This window comes from Buteo buteo, chromosome 5 (assembly GCF_964188355.1).
Source record: "Buteo buteo chromosome 5, bButBut1.hap1.1, whole genome shotgun sequence".
In the NCBI taxonomy this organism is placed as follows: domain Eukaryota; kingdom Metazoa; phylum Chordata; class Aves; order Accipitriformes; family Accipitridae; genus Buteo; species Buteo buteo.
In genome coordinates this window covers 24,283,102-24,309,730 of record NC_134175.1, presented here as the reverse complement: position 1 = coordinate 24,309,730, position 26,629 = coordinate 24,283,102, and the positions used below count along the sequence as shown (strand labels likewise).

Genomic DNA, 26,629 nt, shown 5'->3' with positions numbered 1-26,629 from the left:
CCACGCATGTGGGCTATACCTGTCTGGCTTCCAAACACCAAGCAGGGAATCAAAGCAGCTCATGGTTATGCTGTTCGTCCCTGAAAAGAACAAACAGTGGATGACAGACACACCACCACTCCCAGCTCACAAATGGGAAATGAGGTGAACTGACTTGCTCAAGGTCAGCCAGGAGCTCCTTACAAGAGCTGAGAAGGGCAAAGAGCTCCCCTGTCTCGCTGCAGTGCCATATTCACCCACCACCCTTTGTCTTGTAACTTTATACATTAACTTTCATTTTTTCATTTAAAAAAAAGCCCACTTCCTCTGTGCCAGACCTTTCATGCAGTTGCTCAAGTGAATAATCTCTTGAAAGGAATTTCAGTAAGGATATGATTTAGGGCTGAACCCTTCATTGACTAGAACTCTTCAGGTTTTTTTCCTTCCCTCCATGCAGAGTAAAAAGAAGATAAAATGGCGTTGTTCATTATGTTTTCTTTAGATGATGCTATATATTCACCAAGCATCTGAAATACTAAGCCACCTGTAACTTGGCTATTAAAAACCCCCAAAGAGCAAACCACAGTAGCTGAAGTAAGCCTTGCCTAGGGATTCCAGCATGATCACCATCCCACGCTATGCACATGTGCTTGTCTGCAAGTATTTCTGAATTGCTCAGCTGTGAATATCACAGACGCGCCCTTCAAAACTCTGAGACTTTAGCAGAACACAAAGAAAAGGAAAACAGACTAGCCTGTGTTCACTTAGAACACAAAAAAAGCCCCAAAGGCAATCAATGCCTGACACACACGTGCAGCAATATTATTACAGTTGCCTAGGAACCAACGCAAGGAGCCTGCCTAGGGAGGGACACTCGTGCAGTAAATGAATGGAAGAAAGTTGGCACTAACATGACATTGATTTGTCCCTATAAGGAGCTTGTTAAGATAATGCCTTGTATGACATGCTTACTGTCTTTGCTAGACACGGGGGGGGGGGGGGGGGGGGGGGGTTAAATACCATACTTAAAAATTGGCTTTTGAAAAATTTGCCTCTGAAGGGGGGAAAAAAAAAAGGCCAAACAAAACCAGAGCAGAGCCCTCTACCCAGGCCCTCAAATTGTTACATGTCTGAAAATCACTCTGAATTTTTAGTTCAGTGTTCAGGGAGTCAGCAGTGATTCAAAGCATAATCATAGTTTTCCTTTCCATATAACTGCTCATCAGATGGGGGTTACCCTTGACATGCTAGCACAGCTTGAAGACACTCCTCATTTATAATGGCACAGCTTGGTCCTGGGCTGGCCCCAGAGGGTACAAAACCAGCAGAAATAACTGTAACTGCCAACCATTGCCCCAGCTCGTGTGCTGAGAGAACTGATGCAGAGGGGTGAGCTGGTTACAGGTGGCAGCTAACAAGGGGTGTACAGCGACCGCCAGCCTGTACTGATGGGACTCACCAAATAGAGCACCCATCGTCTGCACCTCTGGAACAGCTGCAGGGACCAGCCCAAACACAGGCTGACATGGCATCTGTGACCAACACCACCACTGCTGCTCTAGTAATGCCACCCCAGGATGGCTGAATGTCATGCTACCCGGTGTCCCTGAATGAAAACTGCCAGACCAGGGTCTGCTCCCTTTTACCTAGCCTGGTTTAGACTGAACTGCTGGAGAAGTGCCCCAGGCAGGGGAGGATGAATGAATAAGCCCCTGTCCTGGCTCTGCCACCCAGGGCTTGCCACAGGGTGCCTCCCCGTTTGTGCCATCTCTTGCCCCTTGTCCTGTCATGCCAGCACCCACTGCCACGGTCAACTGCATCCAACAGATGTGCAAAGTGGTCAGAGATATTAAAGCCTCACAAATGAGGGGAAAAGCGGGCAGCTCACTGGAGGGGAGAGAAAACCACCAGCACTCCACCAGTGAGGCGGGGAGCCTCAGTGTCAACTCCTCCATTGCTAGACCCAGAGAAATCACAGAGCAGGTCTTCGTTTTGGGTGCTCACAGAACAATTTGTTACCAGCCACGGCTGAACAAGAACAGCTTGATTTAACCACCAGCTATCCTCCTGCGACAGTTGCATACACAGGCTGAGTTACTGCACCAGAGCACAGCAGCAGGGTCAAGCAGGAGCAGAACGATCCTGCAGCTCCCAGACCCCTCTTCGCAGAGCTCTATTGCTCCTGATTAAGGAGGGGAGTGTGTCCTCAGCTCCCTGCCAGCCGTGGCTGCAGGGATTTATTCTACACTTACCTATGTATATTTCCATACTTGCATCCAGCAGAAGAACTAAGGACTGACTGTTGGCCTCAGTACTGCACTTCACAAGTTGTCTAAGTTCAGAGATCCCAAGCCAAGTAACATGGCCTGTACATAGCAGTTCACAAGAAATCCGTAAAGGGGCACTAAAATCAGTATTAAAACATTTAATCTGAAACTCCTGTGATTACACTTTAGTCAGTGGAGCTAAGTTACCTTGGAAAGGGGAAAAGCCCTACACATGGTAGACCCACTACCTGCAACCCACTGGAGAGGCTGAGATGCCACAGAGAATCAAGTGTTTACATTGCTCAGACATATATCCTCTGCCTCTGCTAGCTGCCACGTCATGAACTGGACTTCACCCCTCTACCTCTCCTATTATCAATGAACTGTATTCACAAAGGGCTGGCTGAAGACCTAAAAGCAAAGAGTCAGGCAATACTATTAACAGTAATATCATAAACTGCCTTCAACCATTATAATTTCACTGCATGATTCTGCTATTTTGCATTTTTCTGTAAGTCTCAAGTCTGGAAATCCTCTGATTAAGCCAGGATTTATGTTTTTAATAAAAAAGAAAGGCAAAGGCACCTGGACTTCATAGCTCTGTCATAATGTTGAAGACATGCCCACCTGGACCCAAGATGGAAAAAAGGAACTTAACATTAAAAAAATAAATAAGTATATAAACAACAAGATCCTTAAGGTAATCTTAGAATTTCTGAGTTCTTAAGAGTTTGCAGTGTTGGCTTTCATGGGCTAAAAAACAATTGAAAAGCTGTTGTCTGGTCTACAAGGAACCATATTTGGGGGATGGAGCAGTCTATCTTAAAAGGGGATTTCGCATGAGGAAGGAGGAGGAAGAATTAAAAGGTCCTGACTGGCAAGTTGGAAATATCTAGAGCGAGGAAGAAGGCACAGCAGGGAACCTGCAAAATAAAACTGGAAACGAGATGGCTGCCATGTTCAGCCAGCAAGGAAGAGCACAAGGCAGCACTGCAGAGACCTTCCTACTTGAAATAAGTATCTGCCACTACACTGAACGTTCTAGTTAATACCACTCTGACATGAGGCAGGTAAAACCAACCTCTAAAGCTAATTCAGTTCCAAAAATACAATGCTTGAAGAAAAAGCCAGTATATTTTATCTCTTTCTTTTTATGTATTCTAGACAACATTACTGCGCTACCTGCACAGACAAAAATCAGAAGGTCGGGGCCAGAAGATTTTGACCAGTTTTGACAGATTCAGGTGAAACTAAATTATCAAGAGAACTTAACATCTACTTAGGTGCCTAAGTTTCTTTAAAGAAAGTGCTAAGCAGATCACTTCAGGGTGCTTTGAACCAACTATCAACATCCGATAAGCTAAGCTCTTTCAAAAATTAGGTACTAAGCTACTAACACAGCTCAGGTGAACTGGGCTTGTGGAAAGGCTGTCTAGCATAAAACAAACTAATCAAAGCAAGAGGGAAGGTGATGTACTTCAAGTGATGCCTTTGACCTGTGCCAAGGTATTTCCTGTAAATGCTCTATACTACGTATTTCAGTCTCTCCACCTAATATCTAACATTCTCCCAAATGCTCAAAGCTGGTTTTATCCGGTGACATAGCATCCATAACACAGTGAGCTGTAATCTTGCAAAGACTTTGGCATGCACATAAAGCTAAGTGCACAGCCTCAGAGGCTTTAGTAAGACTTCTCACTATGTATAAAGTTAAGTACATTCATTGGTCTTATCAGGATGGTGGCCAAAGATTATAGAGGCATCCAAGCTGGTTGATATAGTCAAGCCTGTTCTGTGGCACATCTATTTTAAACTTGGGTCTTCTGGTTTGTATCTTAAAAGGTCTACATGTCTTAACTGATCTGCAGAACAAATTAACTTTGCAAAGTGAAAACAGTTTAGCCTTGATAAATGAATACGAACACAAAAGAGCAGCTCTCCATGGTTCACCTACATCTATAGTCACCACATAAAAGGCAAGGAATTGACTAAATGGTTCTTAACCAAGCAAGTAGCTTTACCAGCAAAACACAACAAATTGCCTGTGAAAGTAGTCACTAGGATGCTGACACACAGGCAAGACCAAAACTTCAGTAGCATATAATAGCAATAATCTTAACCATAACTGTAATTAGTTAATTACCTAATTGGACAGAAAACCCTTTTTAATGAATAATTGTATTCTTGTTCCAATGGTATTTTTCTCAGTATTCCTTAAGATTTAAAACTTATTAAAAATTGTTCTAGGTTATAAAACAAATACAGCCACATTTTATAGACAACAGTACCACTACATGGGCATTTTCTTTTCACTTCTGCTTTTTTTTTTTTTAGTTTTAGGAGAAAGAAACAAAAACTTTTCACCACGTTAATGAAGAACAAGTAATATGAGAACAACTTGAGGGGCAGTGCCTGGCTGCTAACAAATGGACAAAGACAGCTCTAACAAGCCAGTTTATAACCAGGGCTATTGAAACTCACTTCACAACACTTGTAAAAATAAAATTAGTGATATAATAGGATAATTTTATATGTTTATTTGCTAAATTTAAGCTCAGGGCAAATATAGTCCAAGAAATAAAACAGGAGGTAGATGCTTAGGTTGTTTAAGTTGCCAAAGCTCTAGCAAAAGCAGAGCTGTGAGAGTTTACGTTAACTGGCAATTTGCTCCATGAAATGTGCAATTAACTCAGGAGGCTTTAAATACAGTTCTCATGATTTAAAGGCCATCAAAAAGATACCGAAATTGTGAAATGTAGAAAGAATTCTAATGAACTGTTACATAAATATGGGTAAGACAGAAAAGAAGAAAATGGGGGACAGAGGAATCAAACTGACTGTAAGAGGCATCCAAAAGGATGGGACAATTTTTAAGAAATTGTTTAACTACTGAATCACAGCTTTCATTAAGGTCTGTGCAGAATGGCCACCTCCCAAGAAAAGCCACAGAAAGGAAATATCATTAGAAAGCTTATGACTTTGTGAGCCCACCCTTACATTCAAGGCAGCAAACTGTTGCGCTGTATTGTTGAGCAGGATGTAAAGAGCCTGCCAAGCACAGCCCACAGACCCGCTAATTAAGTGAACTGATTGTGTTTGTTTTGGAACCGTTTGCCAACAAAGGAATGTGTCATGCTGATTAGTGATAGAAGGGTATGTAATATATGTGTATTCAAACCCTGAGGAGTGCATAACCCAGGTATTCACTCTGTTTGCTCAAGGACTGACAAAAATGACTCTCAAGCAAATAACCTGACCAAAGAGAAACTCCAGCCCTCAAGAGGGGCCCTCCTTTTCCCTCAGCTGTATCTACCTAAAGAAGAGCCATCCTTCATAAATTCCTACTGAAGATTGCTCCAGAAACTGCTAAGAATATTTTGTAGAAAAACACTCTCTTCACCTCAAAGCTGACCTAAGAGACCATGAAGATGGAAAGGTAACAGCCAGATGAGAACCACCTTGGAATTATAATGGCCTCTCTGACAGCTGTCACTCTTCTCTCCAAAGAGTGAGAAAAGTCAGGGAGGTAGCAAGGAAAACAAATGCCAGCTCAACACAGACACGCCACACACCCTCAAAAAGACTTCACTTTTTAAACATTCAACAGAGAGGTGAAGTTTGCAAAAGCTGTCATGCACCCTAACAGCCCAGTTTGCTGGTAGAATTAGTAGCATGCTGAAAAGCAAACAAGCAACGTTCAAAAGCAAGAAGGAAAAACATGGTCTTCAGAGCTCAGCTGCTCTTCCCTCTTTACCTCAGCAGCTACATCCAGGGTACTTGGCAGTCTAGTACTGAGTACAAGATATGAATATTATGCTGTAAACAGCAATTCCAGAAAACCAGTATGGAGAAAGGGAATCGTAGTCAATTCTCACTGCACACTGTGGACTCAGAATAGCACAACCAAATCACAAATCTGAGCTAACTGTTTACTCAGAGCTCTGTATGACACTTAACTAACAAGGAAAGGTGAACATGTCATCAGAAACTTCAGGTATAACTGCAAGTCTTCACACATTTTATGACTTGCCATTCCATCTGCCACAGGTTACTCTGTACATCTACCTATTTCTAACTAGCCTCCTCACCTTACACTTGCCATTGTAGTGGTCAGCACACCTACCTCAGAAATATCTCTCATCTGTAAGAGATGGAAACAAACACAAAATGCCTCTACCTGGCCTTCTTCCTCACTGCTTTGCAGCTGATGGAGCTGCACAGTAAAACACATAATCTCCTCTGTTGGCATGACTTGCCTCCAGCCTGAAGGTGGAAAAGAGCAAAAATATAGAATAGAAATAATCTGGTTAGTTTCAGAGGTGCATGTGCACACACAAGTAGTAATCAGATGGGAAAACTAACTAGGAAGGGAAATGGAAAATGCTGGAGATAAAATCAAGTTTTAGTGATAAGGAGTACAAAAGGAGTCAGCAGAATGACCTCTGACAAAATAAGAAAGAGAAATATTGGAGAACCTTTCATGCTGATTGTTTTTTAATTAAAATCATTAACAAAGACCGCTGTCTTTGGCATGACATCAACCATGACTTCACATTTGTGAAACATGAACAAAAGTCCCTTCTGGTTTCTAATTCACATAAAAACAGGAGCTAGAGCCGCTTCTTTTGGCTTTCACTGAACTGCTGACAAATACTATTTGATTCCAGAAGGTTTTAAACTCTGTAATTGCAAGGTATGTCTGGTCTCAGCTGAAGGGCGGGGCAACAATATACACCCAACAATGTTTTTGTGACCAAAAACGCCCAGACAAATCAAATGCACAGACATTTCAGGTAAACCTGTCTTCCCAAATGCTCTTACATGTTCTCATCAATCTTTTGGGAATATCTTCAATTGCCTTTTATACAGCCTCAATAGACATCGTATGTTTTATGTCATCTTAGTCTCTCTCTTTTTAACTCGGCCTATCTCACCATGCACCCTAGATACATTAGCTCTTGAAAACCATTTATAGAGCTCAGCTGCACACCTTGTTTAGCTTATGCCCACTGCTTTGTCAATGCATTTTTTAGAATTAGAGTCTGGAAAAAGAATGTGCAAACAGTCTTTGAAACGCAGGTCAGGCTGAAAATCCCCAAAGAGTAGTCCCTGGTTACTTGCAACTTAACATCTTTGTGCACGCAGGGGAATCAGATTCTTAATGAAGCCCTTTTAACAGTCTGGTCCTGATTGTTTCCAAAGGTGGCTCTTCAATTTTTTTTTCCCCTTCAACAGAACACTTTGGAGAGCAAATTAAAATGACTGTATTTGAAACAGCCAGAAAAGTACTTATCTATGGAGGAATGCTGTGCTGTCAGATATACTGTCTTTCTGTTGAGTTAAAAAAAATTTAAAAAAAAAAAAAAAAGTCTCCTTTATTCAAAATCCAAGACATTTGTGAAAAAGAGTAGCAACACTGCTGCGTTGCCAAGTCTGCTCTGGTTTCCTGCATTTTGCTTCTAGGTTTTCCATGCAACTCCTGTCCCTGACCTGGCATCCAGTACTCCATATAATGTGAAATAAAGGTGCTTTTATTTAATTTAGTACTGGTATATGCTTTTTTTTTTTGTAGCCACCTGAGAATAGCAATCTCATTGAAGAAAAAAAAAAAAATCTTGCATACATATGCACAGAGGAGTATGCACACAGAAAGCAGAGAATTAGCCATAACATTTCATAGGGAAAACACTTCAAAATAGATGGTTATTGTACTATAATGGACAATCCCAGTACATCATAGGCCCAGTGACATCAGATACCAGAAAGGTGTCCGTGATCATTCCAGTGAATCCATTTGGCTTTTCAGGACACCTTGCAAACTCAGAAGAGCTTTGGATAAATCACACTGTGTGATGCTACTAGGGACTCTTACCTTTTTGAACAGCTGTTCTGAGACTTACAGGGCTTTGGGAAGTAGCTCTTCCCATCTATTTCCAAGTCTGCTCATGGTGGCCTCCCTGGACCAGTAATCTAGTGTAGTGCCCAAAAATCCCCTGCATTAGTGGGATCCAGTCCCTAGTTATTTAAATAAGAGGTCAGGAGGCTGAGAATCCACAAGGATATGACACGCAAGTCACATGTATGACTGACATTACAGTACCTGCTTGTAGAAATGTCCTCAAAGGGGTAAAGGATTTCTCCATTGTTGCAAATCTCACAGATGAAACCTTTTTGACTACAAAGGCTGCAGCTGTACACATGAGAGGTGGCAAACTTGATTACCTTTCCCAAGAAAGGAGCCAGTTTTCCTTCAATAACCTGAAATGAGGAGAAGACAATATTGAATGAACCCCCCAAAAATGACCAGAACTCCCTGAAGGACTGAGACGGTACTTATTAATACAGAAACATAGCTAAGTGCTGCTGGTTAAAACAACAGGAAATTTACTTTCCAACAATTATAGCTCCATGAAATCACAAATTATAATAGTAGCCAATGAACTGGCAATGATCTAAACATAAAAACAAAGTTACTCTCTCTCTGTAAGTCTCTATACAGCAATAACATACAAGATTAGTAGTCGTTTTAAGTACAACAATGCATTCATATACTAAGGCACAAAAAAGTAGATAGGAAAAGAGTTTAAGTCTTCCATATTATCATCTAACTGACAGCTATGGACGCCTTACATTTATGATTTTCATTTCTCGTTATTTTTTATGCACAAATCTCAGTTTGTCTTTGCTCCTTTTTCTCCAAAGCACAATTTTTTTGCATATTTTTTGTGAACAGAACCCTGGCTTTCCTCCTTTAGTCAGGTTGTATTTCCCATTGAAAACCATTAAAATACAATACTCCCCTCATTGCCAGAATGAATAAATTCTCAGATAAAGCCCTGAATGGGAACTGTTTTTTTCCCTTCAGTGTCCAGCTCTCAAATCGAGAAGTCCCTCACTGCCAGATAATCCTGCTAGACCATTAGAAGTGATTAGCACTCCCTGTGTTGGTGTGAAAAAACAGCCATGCAGTATAGATTAAACTGCTAGCCACAACACTCATCTAAATTTGTGACTCGGTGACAATGCCTCAATAAGGGGTGCTATTCAGGCAAAATACTTTCCATTCAGATCAAACTTCCAGAGACTTTAAGGAATTCTGCAGTTGTAGGGAATAATGAAGATGGAATAAGGCCCTAAGTGTATATTCTTCTCTCCCAGGCTTCCTGTGGTCTGAATGGCAGCCTGCCAGATTAGTGATAGAAATGTGTCACAGGATTTGATAGTGACCTCCTATAAAAAGGAAAAAGAATGCAATAATTGCTGATTGAAGACTTGCACAGGGCTGTGCCCTGAAACCTAAGAGTGAGGAGATTTACACTTAAATGTGTGCCAGATTCAGTTCAGGCACCCCTTCCCTAAATATGATAACACACCATTTGTAATTTGAATTTAGTGTAAATGAATCTAGAGAAAGCAAAAGTCAAGGCAGAGAACAACAACAGAGATTTTGAAAGCACTCCTCGCCTATGTAAAGTAGAAAGGAGATAAATTTGTGTTCCAGGGCAACTTCCTGTCTGCTAGCCAAGATAGCCACTACTAAAGAGTACATGTGGAAAAGAAGGTGCATAGGTAGCTTTGATGTTGATGGCATTGAATGGCACGGGCTGAAACGCACCCTCTCTTTGCTTTCAGCTCTAGCCTGCTAAGAACATCTGCAACAACAGGAAGCGGTAATGTTATTGCTAGTACCGCAGATAGGACATCTGCTCATGTTAGAGGAAAAATGACGTTCCTATTGCATCCTGGTATAGGAAGATCCCCTTCAACCAGAATATAAACAATGCAGAGAAGCTGCTGCATGAAATAGGAAAATTAAGTTCAAAGTAGTGATATTACTAACCTTCTAACAGATGGCCAGAAGTTAGTTTAGCTCCCCTAGGCTGGGTTTTGTTTTTCATTTTGAAGGAAGACATTTTTTGCTTGCAGACTCCAGAGTTACAGAGGGTCTGAAAGCCTAACAAGTTGGGAGTAGGGGAAAGACACAGAAGCTGGTAGTATTCAATAAACAGGAGGAAAGAAACAGTGAAGTCACCCAGCCAGTGACATGGCTACAATCACCCTCCAAGAAGCCATTTAGCACTAATAGATGAAATACGCATACAAAGATAATAAACCACAATGCATACGTATTTTCCAAAGCATTTTCATGCTGTGGCAACCACCTCTGACAGGCCACAGAGCTCAGCTTAAAATGCCAGGCTGAAGACAGAGCTGCAAACAAACTCTCTAAGCCTGTACTAATGTGACTGTCAGCAAGGACTTAAAAGTTACATCTCTGAATTAAAAATTACATTTTATATCATGTAATAAACAAATTAACATAATATATTACCTTCCTAAGCACCAGGGGTGAATTTAAGTCTGTACAAGGCACAAAAGGTTTCCTATGCTGAAGAGCTTGCAACCTAAGCAAGACAGATTGAGAGTGGACAGCTGCCCCTGAGGGGCTGGTGTTATCTGTCCCTATTTATTTATTTATTTGCATGGCTCGTCGTAGCACTGTAGTGGGTTGGCTTGTAACTCTGGCCACTGCAGACATACAATGAAGATGATATCTTCAAAGAGCCATGCACGCCAATTTTACAACATGAATTACAGGCCATTCTACTGTATTATAGGAGGAATACAAAATGCAGCATCAAACTGATGTTATCACTATTTTTAGCATCTGTAAATTTTGTGTCATTTTGTTTCATCAGAGACCTCAAGGCTGTGTGCAGGATATGACTTTTCTTTGCAGCCTTCTCTCATTCATGTTTGTGGCTAATAAGAATAAAATCCTCATCTCCATTTACCCTAGCAAGCAAAAAGGAAGTTTTGTGCTTGCTGTCCCCACGAGGAGTTTCAGGGTAACACTTCCCCAGAGAGTGTTTTATGGCTTGGGAAAAGGAGTGTAGGACATGCAATCAAAGGTGTCAAAACTTTTCCTGTGACTAAGTGCACTCTTGTGACTCCCAGAGGCCCAGGGTCATCAATTTAGACATCCCAGAACCACAATGGCAGAGTCCCAGGATGTTCTTCCAGTTGATGCTGGAATCTGATCTTGAGTTTCAAGGAAACAAAAGTGATTATAGAAGTGTGTTAAACAAATGTAATGAGTTATCCAGACATCAGGGAAATCAAGGGGGGGAACCTCCAGAGGCCATCTTGGCAGAGCCAGTAACATCTATGTCATTCTTTACAGCTGTATCTGCTACTAAAGCCTTTCAGTGACAGAAACTCCAACAGCCCCCATGCAGTCTAATCCAGCACACGTCTGTTCTCACTGTTGGAGTCACTCCTAAGCTTTGACACAAACCCTTCCTAAGGACATTTCAGTTTACAAAATAAGCTTATAAAATAAGTTTACAAAATAGAGAAACTGTGAAATCACACACTACAAGCTGCAGAACAGCCCATCACACTTCATAAGAAATGTGGAAATTTAGCACAAAACTAAGTTAAGAGTATGCCAAAGGAACAGAAACCAAAAATTTCACCATTGACTTATCCCTGTAACATAACACAGCCTCAACATGCACCTGCAAAGGCTTAAAAATATATTCCTGCCTCTTAAAAGAAAAAAAAAGCCTTAAGCTTAAAACAAATTACAATTTTGCTGAGTTCAGATTCTCTTCTACCTACAGAAGACATGAAAAAGCAAGGTCTGTCTTCTAGTCCAAATTCTTTGTAGTGCAAGCAATTGTTTTGTTGTCCAAAATTAAGGGTGAAAGGTGATCGATGATGGTATCCTGGTCATCAGTTGATGGAGGGTGCAATGCAGCCTTCTATTCCTAAACTGGTCAAGGAACCCATCCCAAAAGGATTCTGGACATGGGGCCATGCTCTTACAGTTAGCTTACCACTGCTGCACAAGGAAAATACTTGTGTTCAGAGGCCCAAAGCAAGTTGTGTCTCTGAATAGCCCCAGTGTTCAGATCAGAATCACTGTCCACCTCTGTGGGTCTGGAAGAACACTTCTCTAAGCTACCACAGGACAGAAAGCTGCGGCTTTGCATACTTGCAGCTCCTGACTGCATGTCTTGCATTAGGAATTGTATAAAAATACACACCCACATGTACACACATAAAAGACGGGCCCTGCCCTCAAAGCACTTACAATTTAAACCAACAAAACAAACACTGCTTTTTACACTAACTGCCACATATCTCCCACCCTAAATGGGGCAAACTGTGTTTTGGAGAAGCCTGCCACACAGGCTCCCTGCCCATGCTGCAGAGAGCATCCCTCTGGCCAGAGCACGGCTGCAGGTGTCAGGGCTGCTGGGGAGGGGAGAGGAGAAGCCAGAAGAGCCATCAGGAGCAGCAACCTGCCTTACTGCCCAGTCTCCTGCACCTGGCTCGGGAAAGCTGAGGTGGTATCGGCAAGCAAGAGGGAAAGGCAGAGACTTGTCTGCAGCAGTGGGAGAAACTAGAGGGGTACACAGTATCTGAACACAGGACAAAGGGGTGTTGGGACAATTATTTTAGATGATTTATAGAACATGGGCTTTTCATACAAGTCAAAGTTATGAATAAAGGTAAATCAAATCTTCTCTGTATATTTTTGTGCTACTGTTCAGTTGGGTAGCAGTATAAATTCAAAGAAACAATTATGCTCTGCATGAGTGAGGCGGGTGGGGAAATATGGGGACTACCAAACCTTAGCAGACAAGCCAATGTTGGCAACAGCTGCGAGAGCCTTGGGCAGCGGGAAGGCACGACGCACATGCACTGGGTTATGTTTTTCCTGATTCAGCAGGAAGACAGAGAAGATGAAAAGCAGCAGGGTCTACGGTACAAGCTGAAATCCCTTTGGATACATCACATTAATATGATCATGAGGGCAATGTGTGATCAGTCAAAGTTTAACTACTTGTCAGGAGGGCTGCTGGCCCCCAGAGGTTTCCTGATCCTTCTATCCAAAGACTGGAAGTTACTCATAGTTCCCTTGCTCTATCAAGGGGATGTTTTCAGAAACACGCAGGCAGCCAGCTGTTTCCAGAGAGTAAGAATTGGAAAGGCCATAGACCACAGCATCCTCCACAAGCAGAGAAATCCTCCTCAGCAGCCCCACTATGTGCACAACAGGACCGTTGCCCACAGACAACTTCTAGGAGCAGCACGTGTTACCCAGGGGACTCTCACTGGTATCTCTGTGCCCTACCTTCACAACACATTTCTGAGCCCATGAGGCTGCCTACACTGAAGGAGAGGCAGTCCTCTCACCTCCAACACATGCTGAGCTACGGCTCTATCCTGACTCCACCACTCATCCAAGCTCTCCTGGCTGAGCACAATGCTGGTAGAAGTCCAGCTCCGAAGGCTCCCACTCCCCAGCCCTAGTCCTAGCCTTGCCCCTAAACCTCCTCCTCTCATGCAGCACAGTACATGGGGTCCAAAACCCCAGCCCATTACACACAGCAGAGAGAATTCAAGTCACTTTGTCTTCCCTTTTCAGTCAACAAAAACTCCTTGTATGAGAACATACTTACCAGCATGAAGGAGGGTTGCACAAACTAGTCGCACGGGAGAGCAATGTAGTGAGCACAGTGTTGCAATATATATGTTTTCATATTAAAAAACAAACTAGAAAAGTGGCCAAGGTAACAGTGGCAGAACTTGTTGTCTCTGTTGAGAGAGACAATGCAGAGAGATGGTAACCTAAATTCACAGCTTTCAATAACTTTCTGTTTGGGAAACAGAACAAGACAAAAAAAATGCACAAAAAACCCCTAATACAAAATTAGGCAGAGTTTGTTCCAGTCCCTGACAGTTGTTCAAATTAGAAAAGACATAATAGAAGCCTCTGACTGGGTGTCACTGAAAAGCAATCAAATATTGATTAGACAAGGTAAGCATGGAAGTCCCCTCCAAACTCAGACTGTGTCATTCCCAAAGAGGTAATATTACAAGGGCTTTAGGGGGAACTAGAGGGGGGATATGTGGAAACAGAAGGAAAAATGAGTCAGCTGTAATCCACTATTGCTTCAAGTAACGCCTCCGTAGCCTTCAGCCCACCTATTAGACCAGTGCCACAGAAATACCCAACCTTTGCATCATGGCCACACAAATCAACACTGAAATCTATCAGACATGATGAACCTTCTGGACAGGAGAGAAAAAACAGTACAGTTTTCAGAAATTTCTCAGGTCAGTGAGTGTTTGTTTTGAGGGCAGGGCTCTTGTCAGCAATGCTAGCTAAGAAGTAAAAGATAAGGAGTAAGACCTCCATTCCTGCAGGAGTCTATGTTGTGAATTTGAGTGAGGGTCACTTAAAGAGAAGGAGGTATGGGTCCTTCTAGGAGAAGGAAAAGAAATCTACCCACATCTGTATATTCTGCCAGCTCTGACACAAGGGACAGCCAACAACCACAGACACCATCTAACAGCATGTCTAGGAACACCACCACTTCCCTGTGGCTGAGTGATCAGGGAATAAACACTAAGAATTGTCCCCAACTCTCCTGAATCCTCAGACCTGGACCTGTAATTTCTTCATGTACCAGAAGCATAGGAGGAAACCCTGGTTATTATCCTCATATTGGAGCACCTGTTGCTACTGCTCTGCTTAAGAGCCCCACCACCAGTGTTTAGTATTCCAGGTGAAGTGGTGAACATACTGTAAAACTCAGGTTCTGTATCACTGCCACTGTGAGACAAGCTAAATTTGCCAAATGGCTTTGTGACCCCACCCTTGTAGATCAGCTTGTTAATCATTATCGTCATAGAGGTGATAAAGTTGTTTTATAAGCCAACACTGAAGCAGTAACATTAACTACTTATGTAGGGGCTGGTGTATTTCCCTGCAGATAACATTTATAAGAAGGCACTCTCTTTAAAGACACAGGTTTGCCTCATAACCTTCTCCTGGAGCACCAAGCAATCTGTTCCACTTATTCCTCCAGTCTGATTTACATGTCAGACACAAGTGACGCCTGGAGGGGATGGGTTAAGTGATATGAAATCCCTAAAACACCTTGAACTACAGGTTCAAATCTCAACTGGATTGTCCTGGCCTCTCCTCCTGACAGAACAAAATTTATGATTATTTCTCAAGGCCAGACGCACACTTGGCTCTATCTGAGAGACAGACAGAATTTGCCAGGAGGCACTGACGCAATGCAGAAGAGACATGAAAAGGCCAAGAGGCACTGAGAAAATAGAAGGGGTGGTAGACATGAAACTCATTCACCATTCTCAATTATATATACTGATGGGATAGAAAGTACTTTAATTATTGGGATTAGTGTCACAAGCATGTCTGGCAGAAGGAAGCCATCTGAAGGAGCAGTCAACAATTGTGCACAGCTTTCAACCATCCTCTAAAGACAAGGTTTCTGCCTCTTCCTGGTTGTTTTCCTTCTACCTCTCCAGAAACAGCTAGTCTGAATCAAGCCTTTTGCTAACAAGCTCAGAGGTAAGCTCCAGCGTCACCTAGACTTCAGAGTACCACAGAAAATGTACTTCCTGGACTGAATGAAAGGGAAAATAAAATCTCCTGAACAGATCGGCTTGGGTTCACCACTGTGGTCACTACCCTCCAAATTCCACTGGTGGAAGCTTTGTGGAAGACAACTAAACACTTAGTAATCTTTCTTCACCTCCAGGACAGGTGAGGAATATGCCTTTGAAAAAACTACCAATGATATAAGAAAATAGGGCTAGAAAAAACACCTCTAGAAACCTCCAGTTTATTCCTCACCCTGCGGCACAACTGACAGATGACTGACTTGCTTAAAAACTTCTCACCCCTGAGATCCCACAACTCTCCAGCGCTCAAAATTGCTGGGAAGTTGTTCTTAATGCCTGCCTCAGATCCCTTTTGCTGCCGTCAACTATCTTTGTTTCACACTCTATCTCCTATCCTTACATTGCACAATCTGTCTTAGAAATCATTTTCTGATGCATTCTTTTCCCTGTCACTGGGGATCTCTGTCACAAGCTGGGAAGAGCAAAAGCAGACAGGGGTGCAGGAAAGCTACAATGGCTGCCTTTACCTATTTGCTAACTGGAGATCAAGCAGGTATTTTCCACATTTGTTAAGCGTGGAGATTGGGCATTAAAGCACAAAGGGTAAATGGAATCTCTGCCCCATGACAGATTTCAGCAGGGTCGGGATTTCTGCGATGAAAACATGGACTTGGAGACAAGCATGCTACAATATGCTTAGCTAAGGATAATGCAAGCTGCGAGAAAAGAAAGGGAAAACATATTCCCTGGCTGGGAAGTTCCTAGTCATTTATATCTAGGGAACACACAATGCTTGTGGACTGCTAATTTCCTTGAGGACTTTTTCCCTTCCGTTCACCAGATTCTTAACACCGCAAATTCTTGTTACGATTTCAATGCACAATTAATCTTTAGTTCAGAGGAAAGGGAAATGGAAGGAGGAAGGATAATCATGAGGTAAAAGCCCCAGGGAGGCAGATATCAGATCTCAGCTCTGCCCCATCTTTTATGCAATATACTGGTCTGGTCAGCTTTCCTTGCTCCATTTTGACTCCCAGTCACCTCTTTCAGATTGCCTGACTTATTTAAATTGCAAGTGACTTAAGAGAAGTATGATTTCTTAATATTTGTGTGCATGCACACTAGAATCAGTCGCTATGCATTGCTGTAAAACAAATTAAAAAAGAACACAGCAGTAACTTCCGGAGAGCCCCATCTTTTGTTGCTACAGCCATGCTATAGGCCACAATCCCAGCTCCCGACAGTAAGGGTGATACCATCCCATCCTCTCTCTCTTCTTCCCTTTACAGCCTTTGCAGGTCCCTGGCTGTCCCAAAGGCCTGTTCAGCCTGTGGTACAGGTGGCAGCAGGGTGGACAGGATGGGGTGAGGCCAGGGACTCCGTTCATCCACTGCTGACAGCAGCGCACGGTGCTGGCTCTGACACACATGACAACATTTTGCCATCGCTGGCCTTGACACAAACAAAGCAACATCGCACAGCCACTCATTGTGCCGTGCTAACTCATCATCCACACAGGGCAGAGAACATCCCGAAAGGAAACCTGGCAATAAACACTACAAAGAACAAAAAAACCCACAGAACCAACCACCAAATAAATCAAACTGAAGCAGAAATGAGTGAGAATTTTAATAAACAGAAATCACAAGCTCCCTTTGACTTCTTTGCGGCAGGCAGTCCACATTGACAGCAGAGCCATTTGCTGTTCGTGGTCCTTCCAAACCAGACCACTCAACATGCTGCACTTTAATTTGGTATTAAAGTGATATTCCACAAATTAGCCACTAACTATAACAGGCACTGGGAAGAGAAGGAAAAACAAAACAAGGTCAAGAGCAAATGCTGCTAATCTGCGACAAGCACATACAGGCAGGGGGCATGGTGAAGACAGAGTTTTACATTGGTTGGGGGAGAGGAACAAACCAGTGACACTCCAAGTGAATTTACAGCAGGAGGCAGAGTGGATGACAAGGTCCCTTCAAGCCCTCCCCCACTCCTCTCATGGAAAGGAAGAAAAGCCTGAAATTTCAGCAGGTCTTTAGGTGCAAGCTGACACAAATGAGAAAGAGATGGAATTGTCTCAGTATAAACAACATCCCTGGAAATCACTTGTGCCAGCTCCCCAGCCAGCCCTGCAACAAGACTCTAGCCCCACAACTTCTGCCTTCACACTCGCTGTTTCCATTGTCTTTCTTCCTTTCTCCTTCCCCCAAGGTTTCCAGGCAGCTACATGTCAATTTTGTCACACCCCAAGTTCTCCTAATCTTGTTGCAGGGATGAATTATAGGTTGTTTTAAGAAACAGGTATTCAAGCAAAGGTTAAAGGCTGTTTTAATCAAACAAGGTTGAAAGAGTACCAGGAATTTGTCTGGTAGAGAACAGAAAGCACTTTCCTTTGCTTAAAAACATATGTGACTAACTACACACACAAGCAAATATGCATTCAGGCAGAGAGTATATATGTGCTTTTTTTTTTTTTTTTCCTTAAGATTAAGCAGGCAATTCCATGCCAAGATATTAACTGACTCTACATGCCCACTGAGCAAGACGTTATTTCATGAGTGATATCACAAAATTAGAAACTTTCCTGCCTTGCACAGGACTGGATCAGGGAATTTTGAGGAAGAGTCCTCTCAAGGAATTTAGAACAAGAAAGCAATATACCAAGAAAATGGCTAGGGTTACTCTGAAATAAACTCTGTGAGTACAAAGTATATTTTAAAAAAAATTCTAAAAAAAAAATTTTCTTCTCTCATCCAAGCAGGTAGCCCTGAGACAGTATTTTGCTTCCTCAGGAAATTTGGTTTCTTGGGATGTTATTCCTTGAGATATATCCAGCTGCCTCTCCTGAAGAGACATTTTATGTGAAGTACAGCAATGAGGTTAGAGCCCAATCTTTCACACTGCTAACCCTGATCTGCAGTACTGGGCCTTTCATTCTGCACAGCAAAAAAAGTACAGAAGAAACCTGGTTAGTACAAAGCACTAGGAAAGGGGTAGCTTATATTGCTACTGCGTCTTCTAGGGGCTGAAAAAATTAAAATATCTCTGGAGATCTCAACTCAGAAGCTCTTGCGAGCCACTGGCACCACTGCTGGGTTGTTTTAAACAGAGTTTCATTCTAAAAAGCCACACTTAACGCCAAGTGGCCTAGATTACATATTCACATGGAAAAGCATCACATGTATTTAATAAGCCCTGTTGAAAACTCTGGTTTCAAGCAGCGCAAAAACCAGTTCTGCTATTATAAACATCTATTAACAATCTTGTTATATCTCCACACTTTGCCTCCAAGACTTTAACACACCCAACTCAGATGAACTTGTCTTCCTGGCTGCCACTTGCCAAAATGCTCCTGGCCAGCTCTTCCCCCACGAGCCTGGCTGGCTTTGCCATGCTCTCTACCTGACCACGAGCCATTCTGAATGACAGCAACTCCCTTCCCCAGCAGAACTGTGGTAAAAAGGAAACAACAGTAAGATCAATGCCATTACTACTAATTGTAAGCAGAGCTGTCGGCACTTTGGGGAATTACACACACACCTGGAATATCAGCTAACCTGAAGCTTCCTGTTCTGCTGAAAGGCAGCTCAGTGCTAGCAAACTCCAGGGAGTGACAGAAATGAGTGATAAGGAGCCACAGCCAGTCACAGGAAAGTATACAAACTGTTTAATTGCCATTTTGCTATCAGACCTTTTAATATTTATGAAAATGTATATTGTGTGTTTTTCCCATCCTAGGACTATTTTCATATTCTTCTGCTAATACAGTTACCATAGTCATACAGGCACAGGTCATAAAGGAAGGACATGAGGATGGCTATTAGCATTATGTCGTTATGGTCCGAGATGCATGTTTACATAGTTCAAGTACAGAATTATCTAAGTGCCTCAAAATCCTAATGTATTTAAATTACACAACATATTTAAAATAGGTCAGATGGACTACCCCTCCAAAGTACTGGTTTCCCTCTTTTGAACTTAATTGTGCTTAGGTTGTCTATTTTAAACATACACATAGTAAAGTGGGACCCATTTTACCTTAACCCCATTAGAAATTACTTGTCCTGTGTGTCACCGAAAGCCTTCAGCAGAGCGGGGAAGAGAGTCCACACAACTATTTATTTCTGTCTACCTCCTACCAAATATTTAAGAGCAGGGGCTGTACCTGACAGGCCAGTTAAAACCCACCACCATTTTAAACCAGCTCTGCTCTGAGCAACATCTTCGAACCTGTGGTCAGCTGAATACTACTGGTAGTAACACACTGCAGGACTTGCATCTCTGTCACACACGCTGTGTCAACCCTTGCTTGGGAGGCTGGCAATGTAAATCAATGTTTTCACTACGGTGCTGAACTCTGAGTTGTGGCAGCTACGGCACAGATGTGCTTGGCATTTTATTGCCTTTATTGAGCACCATGAACTCCTAACAGAGAACTGCAACAGACAAATCATCAGCCTTCTCAGCATAGCCAGGCCTGCCAAAAACCTAATTCTCCTTCCCACTTGCCACCTCCTGCCCCTCAAGGAAAAAAAGGGCTTGCCTAAACTTAAAAGGATCTCCTGGTACAGCTACATGGGTAAACATCTTTGGTTAATAAAAGTTTAAGCTGATACAGCTTATATTGAATCACTGAATGAAATAAATGACAGCAAAAGACTTTCTCATTGATATAACTGAGTTTGCACTAATGCTTTTACAGGTGTTGTGGTTTAACCCCAGCTGGTAACTAAGCACCACACAGCCTCTCATTCACTGACCCCCCACCCAGTGAATCAGGAAAAAAAAAAGGTAAAACTCATGGGTTCAGATAAGAATGGTTTAGTAGAACAGAAAGGAAGAAACTAATAATGATAACAACAATAATAAAATGACAATAATAATAAAAGGATTGGCATACACAAAACAAGTGATGCACAGTGCAATTGCTCACCACTTGCTGACCGATGCCCAGTTAGTTCCTGAGCCCCACCCCCCAGGCCAACTCCCCCCAGTTTATATACTGGGCATGACGTCACATGGTATGGCATATTCCTTTGGTCAGTTTGGGTCAGCTGTCCTGGCTGTGTCCCCTCCCAACTTCTTGTGCCCCTCCAGCCTTCTTGCTGGCTGGGCATGAGAAGCTGAAAAATCTTTGACTTAGTCTAAACATTACCTGGCAACAACTGAAAACATCAGTGTGTTATCAACATTCTTCTCATACTGAACCCCAAATATAACACTGTACCAGCTACTAGAAAGAAAATTAACTCTACCCAGCTGGAACCAGGACAACAAGTATGGCTCTATCCGTTAAGAGCTGGGGTGGGCTGGGCGGTGTTTGTCATTCACCTATCCCAGTACCACACCTAAACTAGAGCAAGCCCAAAGTATGTTGGCCAAAACCCAGTTTTGTCAATCAATATAGCCACGTGCACACTACTGGTTTTCACCAGCACAGGCATGTGGGTTAGATGCCACATCCCATCCTTCTTATGCATCAATAGAAAGGAACTGCTGAGCAAGGACAACACCACTGATGGGCTTGGAAGTCATCAGGCTGTATGGTATAAATCTAAGCTGAGCATTTCTAAGTAATTGTATAAGGACTGAGTGATCAGAAAAGAAGTTTTACTTCTGAAAAAACCAGCAGGTAAAGAGCAAAGGAAAGTCTACATCTCCGTTCAGTCTTGCTATTGTTGGGACTCATGAAACAACTTGTCTAAATCAACCTGAAGTTTTGCACATGCAAAAATCCTAAAAGGAGCATCTCCAATCTCCTCCATCTCAGTCTAGGAAAATACAGGGAGGACCCAAATTTGCCATTGGAAAAGGAGGTGTGACGAAAGTGCAACATGGGTTAAAAGCCTGGAAAAGTGAACTAGACCTAACAATTTCTTTGTTCTTCTAAGGCTTCCTAATCCTGATCTAGCAATATACTAGGCTCAAATTAGGTGGAACTTATGTTTCATTGAAGTTCATTTTTATTCCCCACATTTTTGTTAGGGAACCTTATATGTGCAAAATCTTGAACAGAAACATTAAGATTTTCATATTGGGAATACTTCTGTTAGACCAACTCTTCACCTAGTCCAAAACCCTATCAGACGCTATAATCAGTACCATATACATCAGAGGAAGATGAAATCATTGATCCGTCTGTCAATAGGGAAGACATCTTCCTAATCCCCTCAGTAAATAATATGTCTATTCTGAAACCTTATAATCTCTTTATCTTACGTACTGTAACTGTGGACATTCTCATTATGGATACTTAATCCTCTCAAAGATGATAAACTTCTGGCCTCAGTAATGTTACCATGGCATTAAGTTCCTCATGCTTGCTGTGTGTTCTGCAAAGAAGCATTTCCATTAAGGTTTTTTATGCATGTCTCATATTCACTGTATGACCTGTGCTACATTATTGTGAGAACAGGGCTCTCCTGTTCATCCTTTCTCTCTGCTGTTCTTCACATTGTTTGTAGGTTCATCTACAGGTAGTCAGGAAAGTTGATCTGAAGTAAATGGATGTTTTAATTAAATTTTAAGGGATTAGTTTATCTACAATGTTAAAATGGATAAATTATACTACATTAAATCCCTGTATGGACATACACATTCAGAATGAAAATGGCCTTAATACAATTTAGCTCACTTTGCTTCCAAACTAAATGGAGATAAACCAAATGAAAGACACTTATATTTGAATAACAGTATTTACACAGTGATTCAATGTAATTCAACTCATCATTTTAAATTCCCATATTTTGTCACTTCAAATTTTTTTTCCTGAGTGCTCCCGTGTAAACAAGTCTTCAATCATCATCTTTTTAGATCTCCTACCTTGCTCACAATTTCCTTCCTTGACATCCAGTCATTTTGCTGTTACAGTGGATCCTTTTTATATTACCATATCTTTTGGCCATAGTATAACCAGGATGAAATAATTGCCATGACTAAGAGTGTTTGCACAGCAAAGACCATCACTGCAATAATATTTGTATACGTGTATATCTTGCTATTTAACATAAAAAAGAGGCAAGTCATTAGTTAACTCTCTGTGTGGATTAAGCACCTGAATTTTGAACTGTCACAATAGCCACTTCAAGTCTTTTGCTTTAAAAGCTCCTGTTAATATGCAGTCTAATGTAAGTAGCAAGAATCACTTTTCCCAAGAAATACAAGAGTCTTGTCTGAGTCAGCTTCTGTCCAAATCAATGTATAACGGTGTAAAAACTGTTAGTCTCACCAAAAGCAGCCCCCTAGTCACACAAAATGAATGGATAGTTTTTAACTCCAGCTTGCATGAACTATGTCCACATGTCCACAAAACCAGTGATACGTCCATTAGTAATGTCAGCGGAGAACAGAGTTCACACCACCACTAGGTTTAGGGTGAAGCTACCCTGGACTGTGACTGCACCATCAGGGACTACACTGCACATAAATAAGAGTAATCAATTTTTCCACTGTACTATGTCTGCTAAAACCATCAATTTCAGGAGTGAATACTTGCTTCCTAACAACTGGAGGTCTCCCTCTTGAAAGCTTTAATAGCCCTGGATAAACTGGCTAACAGATGCAGTGGTGTTATGGGTGACGCAGGGCAGACTACTCTCTGGGCAGATGACACCGAGGAGGGTTGGAAAGGAAAGTGTAGCCAATGGGGCAGAATAAGCAAGCTGTCATGCTTTGTGTTTCTGCTTGTTAAATCTGAATGCACCTAATTAGTTATCTCGCCTGCTAACACCTCCAACAATGACAAGAGGATTCTAAGAAAACCCCATGGGAATGCCCATAGATAGACTTGCTGTAAACTTTAATGTAGTCCCTGGGGCTCCGGTCTGCAGTGAAACCTTGCCGGGGTGCATGTGTGTGTTTGTGTTTATTTTAAATAAACATGCACATACAAATAAAGACCATCACTTGCTGCCTCTCTGGTTAAAGGTCAGGCCTACTCACATATGTACTATAAACATTTGTTAATGAGTAAAGTACTAGCAAAACCACTACCTCACCAGGATTTGGTGAGTTTCCAAAATTAAGGACATTTTTTTTCAATTTTTTTCCACCTTACTTTTAACCTCACAGTTAAGGTCTTCCCCAGCAGAGCCCTGTCCAAAAGGATCCAAGTGACAATAATCCCCAGACCATCAGATAGCTCAAGTTATGTACTCTGCCACATCCATAAGGTCTAAGCATGGAGCTCTGGTAAGCTTGGAAAGAGATTTTAAATTGGATTGCATTTTAGAATAGTATTATATGCTGCTTCACCTACTGGCAAACAGGCATTTCAACTTTTTTGCACCTAAGAACAGATCCTCATACCACATATTTGAAACTCAGCTGCTTGGTAGGAAACAACCCATGTTTTCTAGGATCTTTAAAGAGAACTTGGCTAGGAAACAAATCAGAATTGAGCTGGGACTAACCAGGGTAAAGGTTGCTTATATCTGCAGATTACCCCTCTCTGCTTTTCTAATTCACTCACCATGCCTTATCTTTCCATTAATCTTTAATAAACCTTTTAGTTAATTCCCCAAACACATGCAATCTACATGACAGCAGGATACAGTGCAAAAGCAGCCCATGGATATGAGGAAATAGGCAGCAGAGGAATCAAAAGGAGGAGAAACTTTTAGGATTAAAACCCACCCAAACTGCAGGTCAGTAGAAAATTATGAGCAATCGGGAGAAAGCAGCGGTAAGGGGCAAACCAGGGAGGAAGCAGGGGCTGTAAGGGTATTAGTGTTTCTCTGGCTGTTGGATTCATTTTCTCAATGGGGCCCTCCTCCCCTTTCCACTCCAGTTCCACTTTGACAAAAACAAGCAATCCAACTTCAAACTTGAAGCCTCTGAAATGTGGAAAATCCTCTCCAGGCTGAAAACAAGGGTATAGCTAGATTAAAAGGTAAATGCAATTTAACCCACCCCAGCAGAAATGGTAATCAAATTATATTGCCTCTAAATATGATAAGTTTGGGGCTGGGGCCCTCAGGGGAAGAGAAGGTGTCTTGCAAATACAAACACAAAGAGACATGCTAAAGGGAACTGCTAAATCAATGGATGAATTGTGACTTCTACCCTCCCTCCCTCCCACAGGGTGCTTGATAAGCTGCTGATTGCTTCTAAAACATCTACTACCAATGTTAGGAACTGATTAAGCAGCTTACAAAGCACTGGGGGCTAATAGACAGGCCCACCAGGGAGACTGCAGCTCTGAAGTTAAGTAGCTTGCTTTTTCATGGCTTGATTATTAAAGAGGAGAAAGCAAAACATGCTGAAAAGATATGGAAACAGTTTTAGACCTCAGATGACTGGCCTTTTTATTTTATATATGGAATCATTTCCACCCTGGGACTTCACCGGCCAACAAAACACATATTTTCTGTAGTTCTGTAGTCTCCAGCTCTGAAGGGCATCTGAACTCCTTCAACTTAAATGTGTCAACTGAACATCCAGAACTGACTATGCTACCTGTTACCCTGCAGAAAAGTCACCACTAGACAAGGGAAACACCAGTGGAAGAAGCTTAAAATAATATGTATTACATATCACTGGCAACGGCATTAGAGTGTGAACACAGATGTGCCCAGGTCAGCTAGCTTGTCTTACCTCATTGCTTCCTCCATTGTGCATCTGAGCACTGCAGCACATTCACCTTAGATTCCCTATCCTCTCTTTTCAGCTTTTTGCCAAATTCTTCTTGTTTAATCTGGTACACAATAAAATTCTGCTGTTCAGGCAGATGTACTGTAAGGTGTTTACTTAGTTCAATCGATACCAATGCAAAGACGTTTTGCTGGCACATTAGCTCTTCTGCAGTCACGTCTGTCATAGTAACACTGTATGGCTTAACTTTGTGTAGCAGGTTTGCTAAGGTTTTTGTGTTGTTTTTTTTAATATTTATTTTTTCCCTTCTTGTGGTAATGCCCAGCAGACTTTGTAAATAAGCATGTTGCACTAGGGACTGTACAAACTCATAAATTCCTGAATAACTATTCTTTCAAGCAAAGAAATAAATCCTACTTGTCACCCCGTAGGCTGAGCCTTAGATAAGCCTTCAATGATGAGATGAAAAATTTCTCACAGCAAAGTTCTCTTTGCAGACTACAGTTTTCTTCAGCAGCCTCTTTCTAGCCCCATTTCAACACTGACGCTCTAGGCTTTCTCTCTCTCTCATCCCTAACCAATTCCCCTGTTAACTCATTTTTATATTAGACTATATACCACAGAGATGGCTTGGAAGTAAAGGTATTTATGCTATGATCAGCTAGAAGGGGGAATGTATAACTAGCACTGAAAATGAGAACAGGCTTGGTGTGTAACAGGTAGAATTAGTCGAAGAAACTTACCTGCTGAAGGTCTGCGAGAGAATAAAGATGGATTTGCTGGAGAAGATACTCCCTGGGAAAGATCCTGGAATAGATAAAAATGGATGTGTCATGCCTTGGTGACTGGGAAACTCAAAAGATTTCCTCTCCCCACCAAAAGACTGCAGAACAATGATGCTAGAGAGAGCGCTTGTCAGAAACTGGAATTATGTCACCCTGTAAGCACCAACTACTTTTATAGCATTCCTCATGGGCACAATTCCACAATAAGTGCTGTGCCAGTGTCATTCTCCAACTATCAGGTAAGGATGTGCCGTGACATTTACAGCCATTGAAAGCTCATCCTGAGCACAGGTGTTTTTTAAACAATTAACCCAGATATAAAAACAAATAACTCAAACTACACATTAAAAGTATTTCTTACAGTTTTTAGCACAAGATTCCTGGTCTGCTAGAAAACTGTAACAGTTAGTTTCAGATGTGATTTATGGTTTTGTAACCGAAATAACTATATTGGGAAAAATGTCACGCAGATACTGTTCTTCCACCATAAAGTTGATTGATATTAATTCCCTTTTGCATACAGAAATATATGTATTGGTATAGACTTTATAA

The 26,629-nt window shown here is 41.9% G+C and overlaps 1 protein-coding gene across 11 annotated transcripts in view; it reads right to left on the bottom strand.

Moving 5' to 3' along the window:
• Positions 1-26,629, bottom strand: part of PLEKHM3 (pleckstrin homology domain containing M3) — a 126,439-nt gene that overhangs the window by 43,245 nt on the left and 56,565 nt on the right. For 8 of the 11 annotated variants that reach the window (XR_012650444.1, XR_012650445.1, XM_075028186.1 and 5 more), the window contains exons 6-7: positions 26,036-26,099; positions 8,347-8,504 (exon numbers count right to left, since the gene is read on the bottom strand). Coding sequence is in view for 9 of the 11 variants with exons in the window: in XM_075028186.1 (XP_074884287.1) it covers positions 8,347-8,504; positions 26,036-26,099 (222 nt within the window). In the remaining 2 variants the exon portion in view is untranslated. Of the gene's footprint in view, positions 1-6,423; positions 6,510-8,158; positions 8,262-8,346; positions 8,505-26,035; positions 26,100-26,629 lie in introns of those variants that run through there. The other 3 variants (XM_075028192.1, XM_075028190.1, XM_075028193.1) reach the window with 3 other exon arrangements.